The sequence below is a fragment of the Astatotilapia calliptera genome, chromosome 4 (genome assembly GCF_900246225.1).
Source record: "Astatotilapia calliptera chromosome 4, fAstCal1.2, whole genome shotgun sequence".
Taxonomy (NCBI): domain Eukaryota; kingdom Metazoa; phylum Chordata; class Actinopteri; order Cichliformes; family Cichlidae; genus Astatotilapia; species Astatotilapia calliptera.
The window spans coordinates 14,756,994-14,781,160 of NC_039305.1; the positions used below are offsets into that span (position 1 = coordinate 14,756,994).

The following is a 24,167-nucleotide window of genomic DNA, read 5'->3' on the forward strand; positions in this document are numbered from 1 at the left end:
AATCCTGAATGCTCCTACTTTTAAAGCCCATTTGCACATATGCATGACACCCTCCTTCTCCCTTCCTCTTACCAAATGTGGTTTGCTCTGTGAACCCCATCCTGTTGTTTCTCTCCCTCTCTGTGATGTTTCACACTGATAAATTTGGGAAAAGGGTCAGTTATTCATTATAGTGGTTATGTTTTCTCATCCATATAAAGTACTTTATTGTGCATTTATATGATATAGCTGTTTCACACATGATTATGTTCTTCTTTTTAGCTCTATCACGTGTACAATATACAGTGGAACCCCGACTTACGAAATTAATTTGTTCCAGAGGGTCTTTCATGAGTCAAAATTTTCGTAAGTCGAAGCACCTTTTTCCATTGCCTTTTGAGTGAGGCGATGCTGGCTGAAGACGAAGTTCTTGGTGGAGGAGGAGGTGGCGGAGGTTGAAGAAAGCATACATATGCATGCATACATACATACGTGTACATGTAGGGGAGACCGGGGATAGTTGTAACATTTTTGACATTTCTGTCTGTAAATTGGAGCTCGTTTAAGGTAGTGGATTCAAAATGTAATGCAAAGTATTTACATGTCTCTGCTATTAAATAGTGCAGCTATTTTCTCTGCAGCACAATTACCCATTGCATGGTATGGTCTCATACACAAAGAGTGAAATGTTACAATTAACCCCATAGTCTGGGTTAGTTGTAACATATCCTGGGGTGAAATGTAACACAATGAAATAAGGGTACTAACAAAACATTAACATGTAATCTTTGTTTATTCAACACATGAATGCACTTAGAGCCATTCATGTAGCTGTGTGTGTGTGTGACAGAATGCAGAAATCTAGCTTTTGAACATATTCCAACCCCCCAAAAAAGTCAAGTTATGGAATTTTCTGCAACTGAATATTTCATTAATTTTGGTTGGTCGTCCTTGAGTTTGGCCTCATTGGCTCAGTTGGCATTATAACCTACAACTCTTGCACCAATTTTGAACATAACAATGAAGCTGAAAAAATGTAGTTGTTCACCAGCATCGCAATTCCATTACTTTTATCATGGCTTACCTTGGTGTGGTTTGCAAAGTGCTTCAGAAAGATGAGGAAATATTGCCGTTAAGTGCCTTCGTAACTTGAATTTTTCGTTAAATGGGGTCTTCGTAAGCCGGGGTTCCACTGTACTTTCCTTCATACACTTCATGCATAATCATGTATTAATTACACATGAATGTTGTGCGTTTACCAATCACAGCATACTTAATATAATTTCTTTCTTAATCATAGATGGCAAACTCAGAGAATCTCACATCTCTTAGACTTCCACAATATAAACATGATTAACTATTTACAAAATAATATTTAAATAAACTCAATTTTATCACTCTGCATCCCGATTCCCATAAAAAGGCTGGATGTTCAGACGAACCAGGGGACCTCATTGTCTTTAGTACTTTGAATCTGGAATGAAAATCATTTGTTTTCATTTTATTAGCACATCACAAACTGCAGATATTTTATGTGGCCCTACAAATGTTTTCATGCTGTCCCTTTTTGTGTTTTGCATAATTTAAAATGAATACAGCAGGGAGGAAAAGAATGCATGTTTGTGTGAACCACAATCATTTTATGTAGCAATAAAACATTTGAGTATGTTCAATACGCCATTCTAAAAACACAAACACTGATTCAGCAACAAATTAGAGCCACGATTTATCAATTCTTTTTGCTTTAATTGTCAGTGAATTTATCAGGTATACACCATAATTCAGCAAGTCAAACTTTACAGTTGCATATTATTTGTTGTTCGAGGGTAGGCTGTTAACTATGACAGAGAACATTTACAATTTATATTTTTATTAGTATTTGTAAGGATTAAAAATGGTAGTAAAGATTTCAGACTGAGGTTGTTGTTTTCGGCCCTGAATATCTTAGAAATATGGCACCTAACCAGATTTTTACTCTGGATGGCATTATCTTCACTTCCACTAACACTGTGAGGAACCTTGGAGTGATTTTTGACCAGGATATGTTCTTCAATGCACATATTAAACAAATATGTAGGGCTGCTTTCTTCCATTTGCGCAATATCTCTAAAACAGGGGTGTCGAACTCCAGGCCTTGAGGGCCGGTGTCCTGCAGGTTTCAGATCTCACCCTGGGTCAACACACCTGAATCACATGATGAGTTCATTAACAGGCTTCTTGAGAACTTCAAGACATGTTGAGGCCATTTAGCCATTCAATCAGCTGTGTTGGATCAAGGAAACATCTAAAACCTGCAGGCAGTAGCGGTTGTTGATACGGGCGACACAGGCGGTTGCCCGGGGCGGCATCACGGGCATCGGCAAAATAAAAAATAAAATAAAAATTGTCCGTACTCATTCTGCCCCGACGTCATGCCAGCGCATACTGGGGTTTACTATCGCCCATTTGCGGGAGTAAGGGCGCCCTCCGTTTGCGAGGTGCGCCTGCTGCTTGTGGCACAGAGAGGAGAGGGCGGGGCGGCGGGGGATTCTCTGACCGGCTGGAGCAGCATCTAATAACCAGCTCGCAAAATAAAACAAAATTAAAAAAAAACCCAACAAACACGAAAACACCAGAGATTATGACACAGATTTATAATTTGCACCGATGTCTTTTCGAAATTGAAAGTGAGCGCGAGAACCCTCGGCGCGCCTGCTTGCTGCTGAAGTCAAAGTAAACTTTATTGTCATCTCCGCTACAGTCCAGTATATAGAGAGACGAGACGACGAGGCTCCAGTTACAGCCGTGCAAGTAAACAAACAATAAATATAAGAAGAGTAAGAAAATAAATATACACTTTAGGACTGGGGGTAAAGGGATCAATAACAATTTAAAATTTATATTTTATAGTTTGATGATTTAAAGTCTGACACACAACCCGTCGAAAGGGCAGGGGCGGCTACTTCCAGAGCACATTTAATTCATAATGATGTAAATCCAAGCCCATTATTCATGATTTGAATCCTGGGTTGTGTGAAATCCCAGAAATACACCTTAGACAAAGTGAATCTGTGAACTAAGGTGTAGGTCTATTAGATTATGTTGTGGTGATCCTCGGGTTGGGGAATGGGTGTTCATACTGGAGTGCAAAATTAAAACCAAGATGGACAAGAAAAGTTCAAAGCCATCAGGTGCTCAGTTTAGAAAAAGAGAAAAGAAGAGGAGAAACGAGCAAAAGATACAGGTAAGCAGATGTGTCATTGGATAATGGCAGGTCATCCTGAAACAATCAGAATCAGAATACTTTATTAATTCCTAAGGAAATTATGTGGGTTACAGTTGCTCCAAGAAGAAATGGTAAAAATAGTAACAGTAACAGGACTAAACTCCAAACAATACATTAAAGTTTTATGTGTCAGAGGGAATGTTCGCCCAGGGTGCCAAACAGGCTAGGACCGCCACTGCGTGCAGGACACTGACCCTCAAGGCCTGGAGTTCGACACCTGTGCTCTAAAACTAGAAATATCCTGTCTCAGAGTGATGCTGAAAAACTAGTTCATGCATTTATTACTTCTAGGCTGGACTACTGTAATTCATTATTATCAGGATGTCCTAAATTATACCCATTATATTGGTATAATAGCTCCCTGTTAAATACAGAATTGAATTCAAAATCCTGCTCCTCACATACAAGGTCTTAAATAATCAGGCCCCATCTTATCTTAATGACCTTGTAGTATAGCACTTCGCTCTCACACTGCAGGCTTACTTGTTGTTCCTAGAGTATTTAAAATATTAAAAGTATTATTTAAAAGTAGAATGGGAGGCAGAGCCTTCAGTTTTCAGGCCCCACAATATAGAACCAGCTTCCAGTTTGGATTTGGGAGACAGACACTAACTCTTCTTTTAACATTAGGCTTAAAACTTTCCTTTTTGCTAAAGCATATAGTTAGGGCTGGACCAGGTGACCCTGAATCTTAGTTATGCTACTGGGGGATTCCCATGGTGCATTGAGTATTTCTTCTTCAGTCACCTTTCTCACCCACTATGTGTTAATAGACCTCTCTGCATTGAATTGTACCTGTTATTAATCTCTGTCTCTCTTCCACAGCATGTCTTTATCCTGTCTTCGTTCTCTCACCCCAACTAGTCGCAGCAGATGGTCGCTCCTCCTGGAGCCTGGTTCTGCCAGATATTTCTTCCTGTTAAAAGGGAGTTTTTCCTTCCCACTGTTGCCTAAGTGCTTGCTCATAGGGGGTCATATGATTGTTGGGTTTTTCTCTGTGTGTATTATTGTAGGGCCACCTTGCAATATAAGGAGCCTTGAGGCTGTTGTTGTTGCAATTTGGTGATCTATAAATAACGCTGAAATGAAACGAATAGTAATAATAAAGAACTTTTTAAAAAAAGTCTTCATCACCCAACATTGTTTCACGCCTTTATTATCAGTACAATGTGGCAGCAGATAATAAAACCTATGTTGATATTTTTAATCTAAGAACCTTAATGTAGTTTGGCAACTTAATGTTAGTGGCTCCATAATATAGTTATTTTTCTGTTTGCCTAAGAAGTGAAAGATCCCTGATTTGATTCTGGTTAGCAGCACAAATTCTTGTGTCTGTTGTGATGAGCTCTTGTGAAAAAGGGAACAGCTGAAAGTATTTTTCTCCCTTTTTTAATGTTTTTTTTTTCAGTGTATTTTAAGTATAGATGAAAATGCGTCTGTAAACTTTAATCCCATTGATTGATTTTAAACAAACAAACAAACAAAAAAAAAAAAACCCCACTTCCTCTGAGGCAGGTTACCCATCTGCCACCCACTCCCATCTGCGCTGCACAAACACCTCCTCTTCCTGCCTTTCTCGGTTCTCCGTTCTGCTTTTCCTGCTCCCGCCTTATTCATGTTGGGTTTACCTTTCTATTATATGTATATGTAAACTTCTATTATATTGCAGTTGCAATAGTGCAGTCTGAGCCACACAGTTCCAGTTTGATTTTAACCTTATCCATTTGTGGACTTTGCTTTTTGCTCGATTTTTATTTTTTCCGCCTGTTTCCTGTTTGTGTCTCACTGCTTTCTTCACCAGCCTTTTCCAGCATTACTTCTAACAAAAGGTGAGCAGTTTAAACTTTTAATCTGAATTTAATATCAGTGTCTCTGATGATGTATGAGAGTGCGACGATGGCGCACTTGGACAGTTCTTTTAAAGTTGACAAACAAACAAAGTCTCCACTGTAGTTAAATCTAGCTTTTACCAATTACGCCAAATTGCCAAGGCCAAGCCTTATATACCCAGTAAGGACCTTGAGAAATTTATCCATGCCTTTATTGCATCTAGATTAGACTACTGTAACTCCCTCTATTTTGGCCTCCAATCCCCTTCTCCGCAGACTTCGGCTTGTTAAAAATGCGGCTGCACGCCTCTTAACTGGAACTGGCAGGTTTGATTCTATCACCCCTATCCTCGCTGACCTTCATTGGCTTCCCATCAAATACCGTATTGATTTTAAATGACTATTGGTTACCTTTAAAATTATAAATAACATTGCTCCCAGCTATCTTGTTAAACTTCGCAGCTTGTACACTCCTAGTAGATGGGCCTGTTGCTCTTAGTGCAACCTAGGGCGCGGTTGAAGACCAGAGGGGATCGCGCTTTTGCCATAGCTGCACCCAAACTCTGAAATAATCTTCCTATTTTGCTATTCCTGAGTCTGAATCAGTTCAATCTTTTAAATCGCGGTTGAAAACCTTTTTATTCAATTTAGCCTTCCCTAGTTAGTATTTGTATCCTGCAAATGTTCTTTTATGTAGTTTTAATGATTTTATTTTATTTTATTGCTGAATAATCTCCTAGTCGAGTTGTGTTTGTATTTTCTTTTGCATATTTTCACTGCGCTGCAGCTAATTAGTAGTGATGGGCAGATGAAGCCCCATGAAGCACTGAAGCTTTTCATCCAATTGGTTCACCCCAACGCGAAGCTTCATGAAGCTTCATTTGCTCTAGCAGGACACCTACTGGACGTAAAAATAATAGCTGGCATGAATTTGAAGAGTGTGGCATTTTGCACACAGCCTGTAAATGTCAACAACAAAAGGAGTGTGTAAAACATGTATATTGTAGTGATGGCAGTATACTGTGTATATTTATAGTGGCAGTATGGGAAATGATTATTTGGAAATGCTTGAAATGGAAATGATCATTTACTGTGAGGTGAGGTGTGGTTGGGGTGTGGACAGTGGTTGTGCTTTTGTAACGTTGAGGTATGGACAGCTACACACTGAGGCTTTGAGCCTCAGTCCTGCCTGTTCACATTTTATTCTGTAAAAACTAAATTTTCACTGCTTTTACGACCTTTTTAGTGGGGAGAACATAGCTAGGATTTAATGATTTAACAAATCTTTTGAATCCTTTGTCCTCCACAATGCTAAATGGCTGTGAGTCCTCAATCACCATGCTGACCAGGTCTTCATCTATTTGAGATTGTTCTCCTGAGGAAAGACAATAAAGACAAAGCACAAATATAAATATCACACACGTAACTTATTACAGTTGTATAATATTGTTATATCATTTAGTAACATTACTGCATCCTATATTATCATTGCATTTGATGGCTCACCTGGTCTTGCTCCACAATCGGTGTTCCCCTTATTCTCATGCAAAGCTCTGTAGTGCCTAAGCATGGATGAGGTGTTGTTGTTATATCCCAGCTCCCTGGCACATAGCAAACACTTCACCTTGTACAAAAGTAAAGACAGCTTAACATAAATTGTATTGCACCATCAGTATCATGAAAATACATCTTCTGTAGAAATTTACATACCTTGTTGGGAGGAATAAAATCAAAATGTTCCCTCACAGGGGAGGACATCCTCCTCTTCTTAGCTGGCTCCATTCTCTCCTGACTTTCCTCACTCTCATAAACCTCCAAACGGTCTCCAAACTCTCACTAACCGCAACTCTCCATCAAACACCCACATTTTTGAATGAAGTCTGAGGGGTTTATATCGCTGTCATAGCTCGCGGCAAAGTTCGAACCACTTCATGAACCAGTCACGTGGTACAGCCGGGCAGCGAGGCTTCGGACGTCATCATTTTCAGCTCCTCCCATAAATGAAGCAAGCCTCGATACGCGCTTCGCGGAAACGCCCCCTCCATTACTCGACACACGCTCCGAAGCCTCGATACAGAACGTCCCATCACTACTAATTAGTGCTCTCCGCCTGTTGGTGTATTTATTCCGTTAGTTTCCTTTCTTTAAATTATTGTATTACTGTAAAACACTTTGGTGTACCGCTGGTTTTGAATGTGCTATACAAATAAAGTTCTATTGTATTCTGTATGCATTAAAGGATTAAAGTTGATCATGATGTCTAATCTTTAAAGCAGTGCTGTCTGGTTAAATATTGCATTTTATATTTCAGTTTCATTTCTTGGTCATGGATGATTTCGTAAGAAACACACTGCTTGAATGGGGCCTAAGTGATTGGGTGGAGAAATTTAAAGGTAAAGTATTGATCTGATTGACAGATATTGATTATTATTTGATCTGTTAACTGTAAAACAGCTTATAGAACTGTGCGGATTGCTTTTTCACTCATTAGCGAGAATTTCTGAAGCAAGTTGAGAATAATCTTTATCTCTTCAATTTTACTTTTAATTACAGATGAACAAATCAATGCGGAAAGTCTGTATTATCTAGATGATCGAGAAATTGATATTTTGATCCCAAAAGCTGGACCAAGAGTGATATTCAAGAATAACCTCAAGCTGTTAAAGGTAATTGATTTCTTTGACAATCATTGTTATTTTAGTGTACAGAGGTTTAATTTTTGTTAGAACTATCTTGATATTAAAAAAAATGTACTGGCAGTAACAATATGTAGCATAATTTTTTTTTAATTCTTCACTAATATGGATTTACAATGTTTTGGTGGTGCTAGAAAGAAATAAACACAAATCAAGAAATAGTCACTTCTTTTCAATTAAGTTACAAACTATTTTGTTTCCTTGAGATTTAGTATCTATACGAGAAATACAATTTTTAATACATGTTTAAGTGCTCAGTATTTTATTTGGCTTTGCACTTTTTATCTGCATGGTAAACAGGAGCATGAAGAAGCAGCTGGTTTGGTTCAGGTAAGGATTATAATGAATTTCAGACATTGGGCCAACTACCTGAGACAAAATAGAGTTTCATTCTGTTGCCTATAGCTGCGGGCCCATCCCCCGGGCCTCGGACCGGTACCGGTCCATGAGTCGTTTGGTACCGGGCCGCGAGAGTTGAGGCTCAGGTGTGAAATGTATAGTTTTCAGGGTTTTTATCGGTTTTCAGCATTATTTTGTTATCGTTTTTATCGTTTACTCGGTTTTCCTTGGTCTTTTCACGCGTGTTATGAATAAATTTTCTTTTTTTTCCGGTACCGGTACTAGTTTTATTTTGTTGGATTTATCCGCAACACCTTAAAGGGCGGTCCGTGAAAATATTGTCGGGCATAAACCGGTCCGTGGCGCAAAAAAGGTTGGGGACCGCTGGCCTATAGGGTTACATACCGATTGAATATTAATTTTAGTGACCTTTGATTGACATAACCGGATGTCAGTATTGCCAACGTAAATTACAATTTTACTGAATTTATGTTTACCCTTAGCCAGCAGTTTTAAATTTCCCTCACTGTCGCCTGTTCAGGCCATCTTGACTGATGTCTCTAGCTTTACATGTCTCAGAACAGAATCACCAATTACCAGAGTTTGATCCCCTGCGGGTGTGTCGCCAAGTAGGGAAAAACAATTAGACACATGAATGGGTTGGTGGTGTACCAGGGGCTTCCTCCTCATTGTCACCTAGGGCTGCCACAAACGATTATTTTGATAGTCGACTAGTCACCGATTATTTTTGCGATTAGTCAACTAATCAGATCATGCATCCATTGGACATAAAACGTACAAGCTTATTGCACCAGCAGCATCTGCTCTTATATAACTATCATTAGCTTACAGCTTTAAGTGTTTAAGGTATGTGGTAACTAAAAATAAAGACAAGATGATAGTTTGTTAAATTTTAATGAAATTTGCAGATTGTTTCGGTGAAGTTTAATAAACTCCTTGCTATCTAAAATATAACGGGACACCGGAGTATATTCTCGAGCATCTCACACTTCTGATAATCAGCTGTCTGCTTGACTTTTATTCAGCTGTGTAAAAACTATAACTTTAATCTCAGCCAAACTGATTTACTCAGGAACAAATAAAATACTAAAAAAAGGCCAAACAATAATATTTTTAAGTTATCTAAATGACTTATATATCATGTTTAACCTGAGTAGCGAAAGACGGTGGTGGGTTTGAAAACGATTTGCCGGGAGTCCAGTGTTCTCACGGGCTCTAGTGAGCCTTGAACCCCAGCTAGCTATCGAGCTAGTGGGTAACAGACGCCTCCGAAAACGTTGGAGCGCTTTTGAAAATATGTGTTGTCTTGATAAACTGAGCAGATATTTGAGGTTTACACAGCTACATTCTTGCCTGAAAATATGTTAAACGTTTATTTTGTGACCCAGAAAGAATAATAAGAGTAATGTTAACACTAACTAGCTGCTGCCATTGTTGGAAACTGAGCTGGGTCGCGCTATGAATTCTGGGACACAGCTACTTCTTCTTCTTCGGGGTTTAACGGCAGCTGGCATCCTTGTACATGCAGTGCTGCCATCTTCTGTTTCAGTCCGTTATTACACTCTTAAATCCTACTACTCATTCCTGCGTCTTTTGGGATCTTACAAAGCTTCAAACGACGTGTCGACTATTAAATCAGTCGTCAACAATTTTAATAGTCGACGTAATCGTGACTAGTCGACGTAATCGTGACTAGTCGACTAATCGTGGCAGCCCTATTGTCACCCAGTCATCTTGTTTCCCCGACTGCTCGGGACAATCTGCCAGAGGAAGCCAATGGAGCCTACACTACCTTCGGCTGTGCCCCGGCTAAAGGGGCCTGGCTAGCTACGGGATGTTTAAGGGTGTGAAGTCGAGTCTCCAATTCTGTGTTCCTGAGTGAATGGTTGAAGATTACACCTTGAAATACGTTATAAGTTTTTAATTAAATTGGCTACCCAGATAAGCTACACAAAAACACCACTGTGTGTTGGAACAAGAAGTCATACTCTAATGCAGAAAGCAAACACCAAGTGACCCACTGGTGACAATGTTTCACTGGCAGTAATTATATTTAATTGTATTAATTCTTAACTAATGTAGATTTTAATTGTTTTGATTGTGATAGGAAGAACAAAACTCAAATCAGGAACCAATTGTTTTTTTCCAAGTAAGTTAAAAACAGTTTTTTTCCCCCTTCAGATTTAATGTCCACATGACAAATACATGTTTAAGAGCTTAATATTAAACACTGCTTTGCACTTTTTATCTGCAGCTTGAACAGGAGCATGAAGAAGCAGCTGATGTGGGTCAGGTAAGGATTATACTGAACTTCAGACATTTGGGCCAACTGCCTGATACAAAGTAAAGCTCCATTCTCTGGTTTATAGAGACTGACCACTCTCTACAGAAGCCAATAAATGACTGAATCTAAAAACTTAATTCATAGGGAGTTGCGGAATATACATTTTGCCCTAACTAGGAGGTTTGCCAACCGTCTCTATAGCTCTTTGTGACTGGGACTTAATTATGCGAAAGAATTGCCTCATAGTATCACCAATGTTTACTAAGACGAAGGTTATTATAATTTATTTTTCATCAGTCTGCTGGCTAATAAAAAAAATCACTGCATTTACGTTTGTTGATTGTAAAACTTGTATGTTAGTGTCCTTTAAATGTTGTTAACGAACAATGCCAATGCAAATAGTGATCTGTATAGCTGATATTCATCCTCAGGTTTTGCCATCCACAAGTTCCAAAGGTAAGATATATATACTATCTATTACATCTGATATTCATCTTTCAAAGCAGAAATATTTTTATTTTGACTAAATGATTCCATTGAGCTTAAGTTTGGATATCGAGAGAGACCCAGCCAACAAACGGATATTTTTTTGTGGCTTAGGAAAGCGAAAGTCGGATCTTCAGGCTGAGTCCCTCAAATGTTTCCCAGCAGCTAAAAGACGTTGTGACTCAGGTATTTTTCTTTGTTTCTAAACAACATATCCAATGAAATTTTTCTTGTATAGCAGGAAAAAACTTTATCATCAGTTTGCTGGTATCTGAGGTACTATATTAAATTTTTCTTATTTCAAATCAAACATTGAACAATCAACTTGTGCCATAAGTACTTGGTAAGTGGTCCATAAGAACCTGATACATTACCCTTTTTGGATATCAGTGTATCACATTGTGTGTTTATAATGGTTCATAATTCCTGCTAAACACTTCTTTACTCTCACAGTGACAGAAACAAGAATATTATCTGAAGTGAAAGGCATCATGAAACAAATCAAGGACCAAATAAACGACAAAGAAGAACTTGGTGCTTTTATAAAGTGGGTATATAAACATTTAAGTAAGACCTTTTACTTAAGGTATAATGAAGCTTTATTTATATGAGATCCAGATGTCTTTTGTAAGACTATTCTGGTGAACGGAAATCATATACACAAGGTGTTCACAAAGAGATGGCTTTCTAATTTTGCGATACATTTCATTGTTGAATAAATTAACTCACATTTAAACTCTTGTTCCATAGGAATAAAATCAGTGATTTAGAGATTAACAAGAGAGAGCTTGTTGGTGTCTTTGGAAGAACTGGGGCTGGAAAGAGCTCTTTAATCAATGCCATCATTAATGAGAAGAATCTTTTGCCCACTGGAAGTATCAGCGCATGCACCTCAGTCGTGATTAAAGTGGAGGCTAACACACGTAGCTTAAAGTATGAAGCGGAAATTGAGTTCATTAAAGAAGAGGTACAATAAAATGAATGTTTATTTTTCACAGTATATGTATATATAAGTATGTATATAATAATTATATAATACATAATTATAATAATTATAATTTCTAGTTAGTCTGCATGACATTTAAGAAAACCCAAAGATTGTTTTTGTTTTTATCTTGTTTTAGGAGTGGCATGATGAATTATGGTCACTGAAAACTTACAAGAAAGGTGATGATGACTATCGGGACATGGTTAAAAAGCTGTCAGCCCTGTATGGAGATGAATGGAAAGACAAATCCCCTGAAAACCTTATAGAACCAAAGTATTTCAAAAATATTCCAGAATTTCTAGCGTCCAAGAGGAAATCTTTGAATTGTGACACAGTAAGGTCAAATGCTATTCTATTACTTACTATTACTTAGAATGTTTCTTGTTTTACTGAGTGAAATTTGTTTGCAAAGTCTGAAATTGATATAATTTATAGACGGCCTACTCTATGCAAATTGGGCTTTAACTGTTATTAAAAAAATGAAGAAAGAAAAAAAAATAGAAGCAGAGTAGAATATAATGCATCTTTGATAAGTGCTACAGACCAAAATCACAAAACAAATCTTTTCTTGCCTTATCAAACCTCAGTGCTGCTTTTGACCAGTTTGAAAACTAGATGTGATCAAAGGACCAAAGACAGAAACAAAAATGTGAATGTTTATTTACAATGTTTTCCAGCTGCCTCCTGCAGCTCAGCACACTGAGCTCCCTTGTCAGGTCCTGCCATCCTACTTAAATAGGGAAGACTGATTCTTATATAGACCTTTTCTACTTTATCTGAGCACTCAGAGAGTGGAAAAACAAAAACCTCATTGAAGAAAAGCATTTCAGACATATTCCAGAAATTTTAAACTCCATGAAGAAATCTTTGGAATGTGACACAGTAAGCTCAGAAACTCTAAATAATGCATTCTTTGAGAAAGTATTTATGTTTTCAGTTTGCGAGGACTGACATAATTTACTCTCGGCCGACTCTATAGAAATTGGACTAATTTAACTGCAAGTTTAGTGGATTTGTAACTGAGAACATTTTTATTTATCACACCTCCAAATCCATAAAATGACAACCAAATGTACCAGGGCAGGTTCTAATTCTTTTTGTTTTTTAGTTTTTTAACAGAATGAGTGATAGTCGCTGTGCAACTCAGCAAGTTCATCAAGGAATAGCTTTAAAAAAGGAGAAAAAAACAAACAAATTTGAGTTCCACTGAAATGGATTTAGAGGATTTGAAACAAACAAAAAGTCATGTTATGGATAGATGGTATGAGAAAAGCTTTCAAAAAGTTTTTCATCCTAAAGATGTCAGTATTAGCTCCTGAGGTCAAGAGTGTACATATGGTTGTACATACTTACATTAGCCTGTGCTGTATTTTGGGTTTTCTGCTCCTAATTTACTGTAATTGTAAGTTTTAGAAATTCAGTTAGGTATAGGTACGTATTCAGGTATAGTATCACTAAAAGCTACAATACTCACTACACGTTATCGTTGCTCTTCAGTCATATTTTACGTTGCACTACTTCTTTAATCCAATTTGAAGACACGTTCAGTGATTGTACAGGTTACGTGTCTTGCATTATCGTATTTATTTCATTTATTGCAGGCTCAAGAGCTATCTCAAAAACTTCGTATATACACAAAGGGTGGACCAAAGCAGGAAGATGGATCTAAAGCACAGCAGTGGTTTTGGCCACTAGTGAAAAGTGTGACTGTCAGGGTGCCACACAATGAGCTCCTCCAGCATGTCACACTTGTGGACCTTCCTGGAAATGGTGATCGTAACAAGAGCAGGAACGAAATGTGGAAACAGGTATTTTATTCACATCCACTGCATCTTGTTTTGTCCTGTGTTGTCTGAACATTGTTTTGTGTAATTATTTAAAATTGACATTCTATGATTCTCTTTCAGATTGTTGTAGATTGTTCTACTGTGTGGATAGTGGCTGAAATTACTCGAGCAGCATCAGAAGTTGAAGCCTGGGAGATCCTAAAAAGTGCACATGGCCTCATTGGAAATGGTGGTCAATGTCAGCAAATCCACTTTATCTGCACCAAGTCTGATCCTGCAGATGATCGGTAAGTGAATTACCAAACCACACAGTGCTGAATGTGTTGGCAAAAGTACTCAATAACTGATATCAAAAATCATATTAAAGACACATACTATTATCAAGACTAAGATAGTACCAGTTTACTAGAGAATGCATTTCTTGAAGAAAATTCAGTGTGAATGCTGACAGCTGAATCGTTTGAGTTGAATTTTTATAATTACTTAGTCTTGTACACCAGTGTGTACACTGAATACACCAACTCATTCACATGAGAGCAGAAGTTCACACTGAAGAAGTAGTTTCAGAGTTTGAAAGTAGCTGAACAGAATAAGCTGATTAAATGACAAAAGAAAATTTAGACTTTGTGAACTTCAGCTTTCAGCAATTCTGCACTTTGACTTTCAGATGAATGGTTCGGTGTATTTCAGCTCAATGGATATTTTTCCAACCAAAGGTTCAGAAGTTATGACATTTCATCTCAAACAATTCAGCTATCCACATTCACACTTGAGTTTTCTTTAGGAAATGTGTTCTCTAGTTATTCCTTTGTTGTTATTTCAAGGGCAGGGATTTTTTTTTTTTTTTTTTTGAAAAGACTTAAGGTGTTCCAATTGCATGTTAAAGAATAAATTGTGCCATGGACGTTAATGTCAGTGGCCATTTTGCTTATTTGTATTTTCATTGGATCATTGTAAAGCAGCAGCCATTTTTGTTTATTATTAATCTATGTCTTTAGCCGCTAACTAGTCTCACACCATTTGTCGCTTGTCTGTGAGCTGCGTGCTTCCATTCAGATTTTTACAATTTATACACTTTCTGAAATATTCCTCTTTTCTGCTGATAGGGTCACATTGACTTTGAATCACTTTCCTTCTTTTAGGCCATATTTCTCCCACACCGTTTGACTTAGACCCTACTGTTACACCAAATTGACCAGAGGAACTGTCTGCAAAACTAAGATATTTATTTCACTTCATTTCTACAGTTTTTCTGTCTCTCAAATCCCTCCCCATTCATGTGTATTGGAGAGTTAGCATGAGGCTAGTGTGAGGCACACAAATCCTCAGGTGAATTTTTTTTCTTTAACATCTAGATACATGTTCAATCATCCAAGTAAGTTAATCCCCAAAAGTTGATTCTGTTCAACTGGACATAGTGTTTTCAGTGGGAGAAATGTTTCGTCGTGACGAAAGCTTACTGCAGGTTTCCCCAGCCTTATAAACAGTACCCGGAAATTCACTCCCTGTTTAATTTCACCAACCACTTTTGGAGCAAAGTTTTTACAGAACATTTTTTAACTTGCACTTGTGACCTTAAATTTAAGCTCTACACAAACAAAAATCCACACATGTGTAGAACAACTTCTTGGGATCCCCACAGTTTTTAAAACACATCGATATCACGTTCACTTCCCAGTTTATAAGCCATAAGGCAACAATTCACTCTATTACAGCATCCCTCATTTGAATATAATTTGTGTACTGGTTTGTCTGTGTCTCACCATAGTCTGGGCCCCACCTATGAGGTAATACTCACCACAAGGCTCATCTACAGTTTGTTAGCTTGTCATGTGTCTCACTGAGAGGTTTAGTGGGTAAACTGCTACTCTTTCTGTGGGGGGCCATTGCGTATTGGCTGTAATGCATTCAGTGTGAATGCAGCAACGGCCAATGAAATAAAAAAAGATTGCTTACACAGAACCGTCAGAGAACAGGTTCAAGGCCTGGTAGGGACAAAGCTTGTGTTACATTATCAAAGGATAAACACCAGTTTGTACTTAGATAATGTAGGTAACATTAATTTTTCACATTACTTTATGATTTTATTTGATTGTCTTGTTTATTTGTAAATTATATTATATAGTGTTACCACCCTTGGGGCTGTGTTTCTGCATTAATTACCTATACTTTCATGAAGTACATTTGAGATGATATCCTGCTCGCTAAACACTGTTCATAGTGTTGAACTCTGCTTGTTAACCCCTAACTATGGTTGAACTTAGCTTGAGTAGATTTTTGAGGTGTTACTGCTCGTGAGGTTAGCCTTAGTTAGCTTTAGGTTTTAGGTTTAGTTAATTTTGTGCTGGTTATATGCCCAGTGGTCTGCAGTACGGGGCCCTGTCGGTTTTCTGTTTGAATTTTGCAATAAAACCTTTATTTCACTCCCTGTCCCCTAGCAGAGGGGGTTGTAACAATACCATGATAATCCTGTGTTGTTTATTAGGTGTATGCAAGGACACTGTTTTGCACCAGGAAGCATCTCTGTATAGACGGTATAATTTAGAAGGGCAGTAAAGAAAGTCTGCATGCAAGTATCCTTGGGCAAGATGCTGACCCCTGATTTGCTCTTGATTGATTGATAATATGTCAAGAGATTTATTCTAAATGACACTTCTTCAGCTGAGAGTCAGAGAGTGGATACACACACACGCTGCAGGTTTTACTTGCAAGGGCGGTCACAGAGCGCTCACACGAGAGTGGGGGCCCTGTGATCAGCGCTCTGTTCTTGCACTTGTCTTTATTTATACATGAGAAAAGTAATACAATAATGAATACATTTGTTCAGTGGAATGTTGGTAGGTGTGTGTGTGTGTGTGTGTGTGTGTGTGTGTGTGTGTGTGTGTGTGTGTGTGTGTGTGTGTGTGTGTGTGTGTGGTGGAATGTGGGAAGCAGCTCTTTTTCCTGGTAAGAGGTCAGAACTGCTTGTTGAGCTTCTTACTATCGCTGTGGGAAGATTCAGATAAAAATATCAGAACAAGTTTTTATAAAGAACAATCAGTTCTAAGTAATAAAAAGGTCATCATGCAGTATTCTATCACATGTAAACTTATATCATTAAAAGCTTATACTGACTACTAAGTACAATTTTTCATTGACATAATACTTTATTCATCCCGAGGGAAATTGGGTTGCTGCCAGCCTTGCCAGAGCCATCTTACCCTTCCGACCATACATACATTACGTCACATGGGGAAGACAGGTCAGAGAGGTATAACAATGGAAGGGGTTAGGGAGGAGAAAAAAGAACTCCCCAGACTGAGCTCCAACAGGGAGATCAGTTTGACACAGAAAAAAAAAACACCTCAGCACATAGCACATGAATCATCACATCTCACAACATAGAAGACACTTCCAAGGCGTTTGGAGGGGGTGGGGGGGTGAATGTAGGTCTGTGTCAGTGTACATGCGTGTGTGTGTGTGTGTGTTCCGTGTTCAGCTGATCATCTTCTTCTCCAAGATCTTATCCATATTGCGTTCAATAAACACAGTCTGTGTACTCACAGCCCTGCCCATCGTCTATCATGTCAGCCAGCCTTGTGGGACTTTGAACAGCTGTAGCCACTTCTTGTTCTTCAATAAGCCAGGTCCGAGCCAGCTCCAGTCAGCCAGAATTCTGTTATCGTGGTTCCGAATTAATAGATGTCATTCAATGTCCTCCATCAAGAGTGTCGCCAGACACACGGCGCAACCGACCATCTGATGTATTTATCTTAGTGTGAATGTTAGATATAAAACACTTGAATATAGAAAAAAGTGTTTGAATGAAATTTTTATTTAAAGAAATGAAAATAGCAGGTCTGTGCTCTATTTCTGTCAGTGAGCATTTCTAATGTTCTAAGATATGAACACAACACTGTCAGAAACCCACCCAGCTTATTTACCATTACAACATGACAGCAACACGAATAACTGAAACCTCCCGTTCATTCATCATTTAGCTCGTCACTTCAGCACAACTGACACAACTGTTTAACCAAATGATGGACGCTAGCTGTCATAAATCAGATAACCCTTCAAAACACAGCTGCATATTCGTTCTGTAGGTTTACTCTTATTTCAGATAACCTTTTTCTTACCTGTGGTTAATGATGACAGAGCTCTGAGATCTGATTTCTTCTCCAGAAGTGGCAACTCAGACTTGAAATAGCGCCGGAAAACCATAGTGGACAAAAGTATATTACATCTGTAGTGATTTAGCACTACGATACAAAACGAATGCGAAACAGTTTAGATCTGTTTGTCTAAGGTTGTGGGTTCAAGTACAGCATGGGACATGTTTCTCATTTTCCACTTTCAGCATGTTTGTCAAAAAGGTGCCGTGGTATACACATAGCTAAACATAACTTTATAGAAAATCACAAAGCGTTGTCCTTTTATACTTCAGAACAGGGTCTCAAACTCATGGCCCGGGGGCCACTTGCGGCCCACGTCACCCCCCCTTGCAGCCTGTATATTGACGTGAAGAAATATATTGCAATTTGGCCCTTTAAGTTTGTTGTTGAATGCAATGTTAAAATAAGTTATTTAAAAAATATTTAATATGAAGGAATATAAGCAGAGAGTACATTTATCTGACCTGCTGAAACCTCATTCATCTTCTCGGGCTTTAAGGTCATTAGATCAGAGACTGCTGGTGGTACCGCGCACTCGTTTTAAAACTCGTGGTGATCGGGCCTTTCAGACTGTGGCACCACGGTTGTGGAATTCTCTCCCACTGTCTCTTCGCTGCACGGACTCCATTGATTCTTTTAAGAAACAGCTGAAGACATTTTTATTTAGAAAAGCATTTGATTAATTTCTTCTTATGCTGTTTTTATAGTTTTATTGTTTTACATTGTTTTATTTACTGTTATATTGTTTTTATATTTCCATTTCCTGTGTTGTAAAGCACTTTGTGATTTTTATCTGTGAAAAGCGCTATATAAATAAATTTTACTTACTTACTTACAAACATTTTGAGGAATTGTGTTAGTTCAGTGAGGGAGTTATTTGTAAATAAAACTATTTTCACTAGCAGTCAGAACTATTACTTTAACTACTTTGGTTTGCAGAATCTGTTTAAGCATGTGGCCATTTACCATTGAATGAAACCATAAACAATAAAAAAAAAAAAAGGTCAGGAATAATAGAAAGCACGATCCTTCAGAAAATAAAAAGAAGCACATTGTGCGCTGTCTATCTTGCGTGCTGCACAATATCATTTATTACTTAGTATCTACTGATATCTACTGCTAGCTAGTTTATTGTGATGGTGCCGTTTTTTTTTATTATGTTGCTCTTTGTTGTTTGCTTTCTCTTCTGTTTTTTTTCTCCATACAGGTGACCCAGGTGTTTTGTTTTTTTTCTTCCCCCCCTTCTCACCGTCTCTTCTCCCCTTTGGTTTTCTTTCTCTCCCTCTCTTTCTTTCATTCTTTCTCCCTGTCCTGTCGCCCAGTCATCTCTGTCCCGTTTGTAGGAACTGAAAATAAAATAAATTCATAATTATAATAAAGGTCAATCAAATGGACCAATATGGCAAGGCCATGATGATCCACTTGGTAAAATAAATCCGCTTGGCATCTTTCTTGGCCTTAAGACAACAATTCTGATGGCTAAAGATCCAAACGGGACACAAAAAAAAAAGAAAAAAGAAAAAAAAAAGAAGGCAGAAAAGCGGGGCCTGAAGTGGTCAGTCCTTTAATTATGCTGATCTTATTGACACATCTTTTTGAAGTGGTAAAGGAATCTTGCACTCAACATGCAAATCCTTTGAAAGACAAACTCAGCTATTTTCTTGATGTGTTGCTGTATGATTAAGCTATATGTTGAGTCCAGTTTTCTTTTCTATCCATTTAAGAGTTGCACACAACAAGGAAACCAAGAAAGAAGTGATGAACGAATTCCAGGAACTGAGTGTGAGTTTTAAAGATGTTCAAACAGTTTTCTGTAATGGCGAGGCAAAGCTTCATTAAAATTAAAACACATTATTTCAGGAGCAGTTCAGTGATAAAGGTTTCAAAGTGTTCACAGTGAGTGCTGTTGAGTTCCTGAAAAGAAAACGTGTAAAAGAAGATGACAATGGTAGGTTGTAAGCATGTCAGAATATTTTGTGATTAAAAGAAAACAATCTTATTCAATGCATATCTTGTTTTATTTTCCCTCTATGTAAACCAGGAAGAAGTTATTAGATTAAATTACTTTTATTTACAGAAATACCCAAACTTCAAGACTTCCTGCAAAATCTCAACGACTGCCACTCTGAGACAATAAACTATGTGAATGGAGCTTATGGGATTCTGTCTTTGATTGAAGGTGCCAGGTGCAGCAAAGCGGTGAGATCAAGTTATCTGTGTGGAACAATATATTAATGACAAATTGATAACTTCAAATGTTTCCATAACTCTGACACCTAACAAGATTTTAGTTATCAAGATTTTTTGACAGGAACTGACTGAAAAAAATTTCAAAATGATGAATGAAAATAGAGAGTTGTATTTATGTTATTACTGCTTTAATAAAAAATAAATATACTGTTTTAATTTCAGGGTGTTGGAAAAGCAGATGATGTATGTAAAGTTCTCGAGAAAAACTTGAGAGAAGAACTTGATCAAGTCAAAAGAGCAGTTGATGAAGCGATCAAGGATTTTGAACATTGTCTTACAGAAGGCGTTAAAAATTCCAAAACCTCTGAAGAAAGACTGAAATTTTTTTTGGACCGTGATGTATGTATCTGAATTATAATTAACATCATAGCAACAGATTTTGACCTTTATATGAGCATGTGTTTTTAAAATGGTTTTCCAATTTGTTTCAGCAAGAGCCTAGTTTTTTCAAGACACTACAGGCTGTGGTTAGAAAAGACGGCATCCACCAAACAAAAAAAGGGGAACACATAAATCTCAACACAGTGTTAGCTTCATGCTTGACTGACAGCATTGATGAAAAATTCAGAAAGACCTTCCCGTAAGAATAAACACATTTTAAACTGTACACTATACTTAAAATAATTAAAACAAACTTGTCAATACTGCCATCATGAAACATTTTTTTTCAGAAATGATGTTAAAGGCGGATCTTTCAGTGGAGTCATCAGTAGATTTTCACTTGACACAAAATCACTGATTCAAAAATACCAAGATGTCAAACTGCAGCTGATATTTCTCCAGACAGAGGTACGACATGAAACAATCCAGTTTGTCAGTCCATTATAGCAGAATTTACCTATTCACTCTACAAATACTAATTCTGTTTATTAACCCATCCATGTTTCATGTTTTTAAGGAGGATAAAATTAAGGCAAAACTCAACAAAATAATCCTAAAGGGGAAGAAAATCATCTACAACAGTCTAACAGAGACAATTGAGAAAAACATGAAAAAGTGCTATGAAGGTAAGAAGATTGTCAGCTTGTCACTGTAATAAATCACAATTGTACATAAAAAAATGTTTTGACAAAGTTTATTCTTTTCTTGTAGATGCACGAAAAATTTCTGGAGATGATGCACTGAAAAAAATGAGGAAGACTATTGAGACACATGTATCCTTAAATAGGAACATGTATGAGGACGCAAAAAAGACCATGATGAAGAAGATGAATATATTGATGGTTTGTCAAATTATAACATACAATGAGACCAAGTATTGTTTTTTCTGTATTTGAGTGCTTTGGCTCAGTCTGAGCATTCTCTAAACCAGGGCTAGGCAACTCCAGGCCTCAAGGGCCGGTGTCCAGCAGGTTTTAGATATCACTCTGGGTCAACACAGCTGAATCAAATGATTAGTTTGTTACCAGGCCTCTGGAGAACTTCAGGACATGTTGAGGAGGTAATGTAGTGATTTAAATCAGCTGTGTTGGATCAAGGACACATCTAAAACCTACATCACACCAGCCTTTGAAGCCTGGAAGTTGCCCACCCCTGCTCTCTAAACATTAGTGAGGCTGCTGTTAATATTTTTATTTTTCAGCATTACAAAGATTTAGTCTGATACGATGGGTTGGACTGAAGAGTTTGAAGTATAAACTGGCCACAAGCACTCTAAACAAACATTAATTTAGATGTTTCAGGTGTTTCTAAACCTCAATATTTGACTTTGGAAAAAGTAATAAAAGCTCTGATGTTTAATTAGACGATCATCTGTAAGGAACTGGAGGAAACCATGGACCACTCCATTAAACACTCACTCAAGGCATCAACTTTGAGTGAGAGTCTCCCAGGTAAAGAAAATATAGGCTATAAAGGTGAATCATGTATGTTGAACAATGCCAAAGCATGTTTTATTTATTTTTTGTTTTTCAGATGTTTCAGGGGATCTTGAAACTGTGCAGCAACATTACAATGAAGTTAAGCGCAGTCAAGAGGGAGAAATGACATCACAGTAACCAGGTAAATATTTAAATGTTATTTCATGTCACAGAATTATTATTATTAACCATTTTGTGTTAAATTACTTTAATAGTTCCTGTGAATTCTCAAAGAGAGGGGGTGAAATCTGATGACAATCCTAAGCACCTAAATATACATTAACTTTTGTCATAATTTAAAGATCCGAAATAGCCATTTTAAATTACATATGGCCATTTAAGCTGTCCGCTTGTATTTTCATCATCTCAGCTAAAAAAAAAAAAAACCCAGCTGGTTCTTATCTAACATTGGTGCCAGGTAATGTTATGCACCGGTGCCCTAAACAACCCCATTTCTCTCTGATAAAATGTTTGATTATATTCTTATGTTGGATGAGAGTTTTTTTCACTAAGTGTTAAAGTGTGACACCATAATGTTAGATTTACTTTAAAAGAAGTTTACTAGCAGCTGCTAAACAACTGCTAACAGTTGTGAAAACAGCAGCACTATCAACATAAAAGTTCAGGTTTTGCTCAAAAACTTCCCTGAAAATTGTCCACAGTCTTTGGACAGAAGTGACTTATTGACTCATATCAGACTGACAGCTGAGGTAAACATGCTGAATTAATTATTGCTGAGCACAGACAAAGTATTTGAATAATATCACCACTTATAATTTGTGTTATTTTACCCTTTTTACATCAGAGTCACCACAAAACATGTTAAAGTGTTTCTAAAAATGATTTTCTACACAAACAGTAACAGAAACAACAGATATTAAGATTTTCTATTCTAGGCTGAGGAGCTTTCAAGACATCTTAAAGCTAGCTGTAAGCACTGGCAATTTTACTGTTTGCCTGAGCAGCTGAGTGTTAAAAATCTTTGTGCTTATTATTACTGGATGTTTCAGATTTGCTCCACACAGTAACAGCAGAAACCTGATGACCCACTCAACATCTCTGAGGGAACACTGACCAAAAGCACGAGGTCTCTGGATATCACCACAGACATTTCTGTTGTGTTGCCTGCTGTCTTTGAATGCTGTGTTTGACTTTTAATGAATTTGGTGAAATGAGATTTTTCAGTCTTCACTGAGAGAAGCTCCTGGGTTTGAATCCAGTTTGTGGCCTTTCTGTGTGGACTTTGCTTTTTCTTCCTGTGTCTGTGTGGGTGCTCTCTGTATACTTCAACTTCTTCCCACAGGCCAAAAACATGCGTGGGGGTTAGGTTAATTGGTGTTATTAGTTTTGTATTTTGTCATTCATTTTTATTTTTCATTTCTGTTTAGTTTCAAGACTTAAAATTTCAATTTATTTTTCATTGTTTGAAAATGTTTAGTTTTAGTGGGTTTTTATTACTGTTACGTTCTGATTTTATCTACTGTTTTTTTCTTTTAATCAATTTTAAATCATGCTTTTTTTTTATTGTTTTTTAATGTCTCTGTAAAGCACTTAGATTCACCTTGTTGTTGAATTGTGCTATATAAATAAACTTGCCTTGCCTTACTGTTAATTTTTTTTTTTAATTATTGTTGTATTTAGTGGAAATATCAGAGACAAAATTTAGGAAAACCAGTGGAAACAATAGAAATGTTTCACTTTTTGAAAACAGTTGACCCACTTGTCTTGTTACATGTCCAGTGTCTCAAACATGTCCATCAATACCATGTCAGGCACATTGTAATAACATTTTTACCAAACTAACAAATACTGAAACTAAAACTATTTCCTCTGATTTGTATTTCAAATGAGGTCATTTAATCATTTCTGTTGCTTGTTGTTTTTATTTTGTTTAACTAAAATATTCATATCTAGTCTTAGTTTTTACTTTAGTTTTATTTGAGTGGAATAACCTTAGGAACCTGTTCAGGGTGTACTCTGCCTCTCGCCTGACAACTGGGAAAGGCTCCAGCAACCCCGAATTGGATAAGCAGAAGAAAATGGATAGATGAAGATTTTTAAGCATGAATTCCTCCCAGAGTTTTTAAGGTTTTAATTGTGAGGGTCTAAACCAAAAGGGCAGCACTTTGTGCAAAGATGTTTTGATATATCTATTTTCTCCATTTTGTTGTATTTGTTCATTATTTGTAGACCCTAGTTATACAGAAAATTATACAGCAGTAGAACTACA

The 24,167-nt window shown here is 37.3% G+C and overlaps 1 protein-coding gene across 1 annotated transcript; it reads left to right on the forward strand.

Annotated features, from left to right (window-relative positions):
* The first annotated feature begins 4,810 nt into the window (after positions 1-4,810).
* On the forward strand, positions 4,811-23,304 carry LOC113020775 (nuclear GTPase SLIP-GC-like). Its single transcript, XM_026164999.1, has 24 exons — positions 4,811-5,073; positions 7,385-7,466; positions 7,627-7,739; positions 8,070-8,099; positions 10,237-10,278; positions 10,384-10,422; positions 10,845-10,869; positions 11,014-11,085; positions 11,353-11,446; positions 11,650-11,866; positions 12,024-12,221; positions 13,489-13,695; positions 13,795-13,961; positions 19,553-19,610; positions 19,689-19,776; positions 19,906-20,027; positions 20,241-20,417; positions 20,510-20,658; positions 20,750-20,867; positions 20,977-21,085; positions 21,171-21,301; positions 21,823-21,910; positions 21,993-22,079; positions 22,948-23,304. The coding sequence occupies exons 2-23, from the start codon at positions 7,400-7,402 to the stop codon at positions 22,073-22,075; spliced, it is 2,394 nt and encodes a 797-aa protein (XP_026020784.1). The 5' UTR covers positions 4,811-5,073; positions 7,385-7,399; the 3' UTR covers positions 22,076-22,079; positions 22,948-23,304.
* Positions 23,305-24,167: the final 863 nt, after the last annotated feature.

Excerpts from the sequence above, each read along its gene's own strand:
- LOC113020775 (XM_026164999.1), top strand. The coding sequence starts at position 7,400 with ATGGATGATTTCGTAAGAAACACACTGCTTGAATGGGGCCTAAGTGAT. Across the intron at positions 12,222-13,488 it reads AATCTTTGAATTGTGACACA|GCTCAAGAGCTATCTCAAAA; the intron begins GTAAGGTCAAAT and ends CATTTATTGCAG. Across the intron at positions 19,777-19,905 it reads TGTAAAAGAAGATGACAATG|AAATACCCAAACTTCAAGAC; the intron begins GTAGGTTGTAAG and ends TTTTATTTACAG.